At 56.7% G+C, this 4400-nt stretch overlaps 1 protein-coding gene across 1 annotated transcript; it reads left to right on the top strand.

Moving 5' to 3' along the window:
* Positions 1-1334: 1334 nt before the first annotated feature.
* LOC113246814 (melanoma-associated antigen 10-like) lies at positions 1335-2237 on the top strand (the record flags this gene model as incomplete). The annotated part of the gene is made up of 2 exons (XM_044379875.1): positions 1335-1390; positions 1601-2237. Coding segments are annotated over 2 exons (693 nt in total), but the record flags the coding sequence as incomplete, so codon positions are not given.
* Between the last annotated feature and the right edge of the window lie 2163 nt (positions 2238-4400).

The following is a 4400-nucleotide window of genomic DNA, read 5'->3' as shown; positions in this document are numbered from 1 at the left end:
CAGGCATGTGAGGACCATGCTGGGAGAGGTCTCAGTCAGGTCATCTGAGGAAGCCCACCTGGGAGACACGCAGGAGTCCCTAGTCCTGCCAAGAGTCCATGTGGGGACCCCTGATGGAGGAGTGGCTGGGTCCCAACCCACCCCTCAGGAAAAGGAGGGGATGGCCTAGAAATCTGGCCAGGCCCTACCTGGCAGCGCTGGGAACCCTGGGCAGGACCTGTCAGGCTGAGCCCCTCCTTGTCTCCAGATCCCTGGTCTCAGGGAGGGAAGGGCCTGGGCCTGGAGGTCTGGACTCTGGTCAGTGGGGGAGGCAGGGGCCATGGCCCTGGCCCTGGCCCTGGTGGGGGTGGAGGTGAGAAATGAGGGCATGCCTCCCACAGCAGGATCCCTAGGGCCCAGGCCTACCCTGCCTCTTCTGTCAGCCCAGGCGAGATAGGGGATCGGTGGGCCAACTGATTTCTCCCAACTTTTCCTTCTGGTGTCTCCCAGAGATGAGGCCTCAGCACCAGGAGGGTGGCCTCAGCTTCAACACAGGGAGTATTCCCAGGCCTTCCATGGGGTCGAGATGAAGCCTTAGAGGCGTACCCATCCCAGCACATGTGGAACCCCGAGCTTGGCCATCCCTCCAGATCTGTGATGAGCCCTGTAGAACTTTGGCAGGCGTGGCCAGATATGGGCCCCCTTCTGTGGAGTCTCAGGGCTGCGTGGTCTTGCTGTGAGCCTTTGGCCTCAGGGCCACGGTGGGTGGGGCCCAGGCCCTGGCAGGGGAAATAGCAGCCCCCTGAGAGGCCAAGGAGGGGACCACCCAGCCTGGACTGGTGGGGACCTCAGAGTCTGACCCAGCCCTCCTGTGCTCACTGGGGGCCTGGGGCTGTGCTTGCAGTCTGCAACCTGAGGTGCCTCCTCCTTCCCTCCTCTAGGGGCTTCAAGAACTGGGAGCCGAGGCCTCAGTCTGAGGCAGGATTCCCTAAGGTCAGAGCAGAGGAGGTGCAGGCAAGTGCCAGTGGTCAAGGTGAGGTCCATGCTTTGCGTGTGGAGCCAGGGGTTCTCCCATCCCACCACAGAGGGGACCCCTCAGCACCCAAGCTGACACAGCCCACTGTCAGCTTTAGGACCTCGGGCCTCCCCTGGCTGGGCTGCACCCTGAGGAGCCATCCCACATCTTTCTTCAGGTTCAGCCCTACACAGACGCCATGCCCCTGGGTCAGAGGAGTGAGCTCTGGAAGCTGGAGGAAGACCCAGTACCAGCCCAGAGCCTGGTGGAGGCACAGCTGTCCGGGGCTGGGGAGGAGGGGGGCCCATCTCCTCCCTCCTCTTCTTTTTCCTCCTCTTCATCCTCCTCATCCTCCTCCCCTTCCTCCTCCTCCACTGCCTCCACTTCCTCCTCCCCTTCCTCTTCCTGCTCTGCCCTATTCCTGATCCCCCTTGGGGAGGGGTCTGCTTCTGGGTCCCTGAGTCCTCCTCAGAGCCCTCAGAGTGCCTGCCCCTCCCCCACTGCCCTGGCAGCCACTGTCTGGAGCCAGCCCGACCATGGCTCCAGCAGCCCAGATGAGGAGGGGTCGAGCAGCTGGGAGGAGCCCGAGGAAGCCCAGCTGTCTCTCCAGGACAAACTCCATGTGAAAGTGGCTGACCTGGTGGCGTTCCTGGTGCTCAAGTATCGCACCCAGCAGCGCACCAGCCAGGCAGAGATGCTGGAGGTCGTCGGCAACGATGACCAGGACGCCTTCCCCATGATCTTGGGCCAAGCGTCCCAGTGCATGCGGCTGGTCTTTGGCGTAGATGTGAAGGAGGTGGACCCCAGCGACCACTCCTACGTCCTGGTCACCGTCCTGGGCCTCACCTGTGGTGGGATGCCGAGCGGTGAGCAGGGCATGCCCAAGACCAGCCTCCTGGTGCTGCTTCTGGGGGTGATCCTCCTGGAGGATGACTGTGCCCCTGAGGAGGAGGTGTGGGAAGCGCTAGGGGTCATGGGAGTGTATGCTGGCAAGGAGCACATTATCTATGGGGAGCCCAGGGAGCTCCTCACCAAGGTCTGGGTGCAGGAAGGGTACGTGGAGTACCGGCAGGTGCCCGGCAGCGACCCTGCCCGCTACGAGTTCCTGTGGGGTCCCAGGGCCTATGCTGAAACCAGCAAGTTGCAAGTGCTGGAGTATTTGCTCCGGGTCAATAGCAGGCAGCCGGGTTCCTCCCTGGCCCTGTCTGAAGAGGCTGTGAGCGATGAGGAAGAGGGGGCCTGAGCCCCAGGGGTGGCCAGGCCCTTTCCAGGCTTTGGTGGGGCCGGCAGCTTCTCCTGCGGGATGCTGGGCGGGAAGTGAGGCCGCTTGCTGGTTCTTTCCTGTTAGTGTGTGCGTGTGCATGTGTGTGTGTGTATGTGTGTGTGTGTGTGTGAAGAGACAGCCCTGGGCGTTCTAAGGAGTGCAGGGCCAGGGAGGGTTGGGGGAAGAAAGTGGGCAAGGAGCCTCCTTGGGGGAGACGGGAGGGGGCTGTTCTCTGTGATGACTCCCACATCCAGAGCTTGGTGTCCTCGAGGAAGCTCTCCAGTGGGCTGCCTTGGCATAGAAGATTTCATCCGCTTCGGCGGCTGAGTGTGTGAGTGACATCCTCCCCCCACACACACACAGCATTTGTCCTTACCCAGTTCAAGAGTTAAGAGTTTTGTCATGTCCTGGAAATAAGCTGGGAGATCTTCCCTCCTTGCTTGGGTTCTGGAATGAAATTACAGGGCATTGGCATAGAAATTTGCTGGAAAGGCGAAAGAATGGAGCACTCAAGTGACGGGGTCAGAAAATAGGGAAATAAAAGATTGTTCATTTTGCTTCTTATTCCTTCTTGTCTGAAATTTTGGAAAAGTAACATAGATGTGTGCTTCTGTATTGGCTTGGTTCTTCAAGAAAGGAGGAGAGACGTCATCTCAGCACATAGGGAGCCCTGCTCACTGTCTCACTGATTTCCAGACATTGGCTGGGAGCACTGCACTGTGGAAGGCCCTGTGTGTGAGCACTGAGGACAGTAGGATAAGCAGGACATGTACCACCCTTAGGTGGCTGTCTAGCAGCTGCACTCATGGCAGGAAAGTGGGGAGGGATGCCCTGAGACGTACAGAACCAGTGGAAGAAGGGTGCTCCCGGGGCAAGCACTGTAGTGGAAACGCCCCTGGCCTGGGTGGCTCGGGCTGTCTGGTCACCATAACTCCTTCTGTGCAGCCGATCACCGTGAACCTGGGGGGTGACAGTGGCCCTACTTGGAGACAGGGTGCCTTAGGGGTGGGAGCAAAGTCTGAAATGGATAATTACTCTGAGAAGTTCCTTTTGGATCATGGACAAACCAGAGAGAAATCTTCTCCTGGGGCAGGAAAGGAAGTTATCCTGCACTCTCGTCCCAGTGCCATTAAACACAGTGTACAGACTAGGTGTTTTATATCTATCATCTGCAAGAATTTCTGGAGAAATACAGGGATATTCCTTTGAGTGGGCGCCCCGAAGACTCTAGACTGATACTCTTGTTCCTGAGCATGGAAAGCCAGATAAAAGACATTTTAATTTGGTTATCTTGAGTGTAATTTGGACAGCTGTAAGTAAGCAAAGTCTAGGTTTTGGTGAGGGAGAAATGAATGAAAAGAGTGGTTTGGGTGGAAGAGCAGCCAGGAGGGAGGGAAGGAGCTGGTCTTTGACTCAAATTCTAGGAGTTTTGTGTTGTATCCGGCTGGGACAACTGCCTCACACCTGCTTTCCACACATATTCTCATATATCCCATATATATCCTCTGATTTAGAAAATGGATTGAGTTTTACTTACGAAGCACCCTCTTTGGCTGATTAGCTATTCCATGGCCTATTGAGCTGCACATTCTCTAACATGACCTGGATAACAAAAAATATCCCAGAGGAGAGAGTGGAAGGCTCTGGGATCAAAACAACATTCGAAATCACTGCCATTCGTCAAAGTTCCAGTTTATGCCGGGCACCGTGCAAGGTGCTTTCGATACATTACATGCATTCCTGCAGTCCTACAAGACGGGGCTTATCAAACCCACTCGCCTCACAGACGAAGAACCTGAGGCTCACGGGGCTTGGTCATTTTCCCAGGATCACATGGCTAGTGAGTGACAGGGCAGAGACTAGAACCCTGGTCTGAATTCATCTAGAGCCCATGCTGTTCCCGCCCACCCCAGCCTGTGGCCAACCTTCTGAGTCGTACATCATTCCTGAGGACAGCATGGAGTCTCCCAGGTGACAAAAAGAAGGATGCTGTGGCTAAGGTACTAAAACCCGGGCTAAGGAAGGAAGGTGACAATGAGAATCAAACAGGATTTGGGTACTGTCTGTGGGCTTTATTAACCTAGAGTTCTTCTGCCTGAGCCCCAGAGTTCCAAGGCAAATCTGACCTCAGAAACTCCTCCC

Source organism: Ursus arctos, chromosome X, assembly GCF_023065955.2.
Source record: "Ursus arctos isolate Adak ecotype North America chromosome X, UrsArc2.0, whole genome shotgun sequence".
Lineage (NCBI taxonomy): Eukaryota > Metazoa > Chordata > Mammalia > Carnivora > Ursidae > Ursus > Ursus arctos.
The sequence above is the reverse complement of the archived record's forward strand: the minus strand, read 5'-3'. Positions and strand labels throughout refer to the sequence as shown.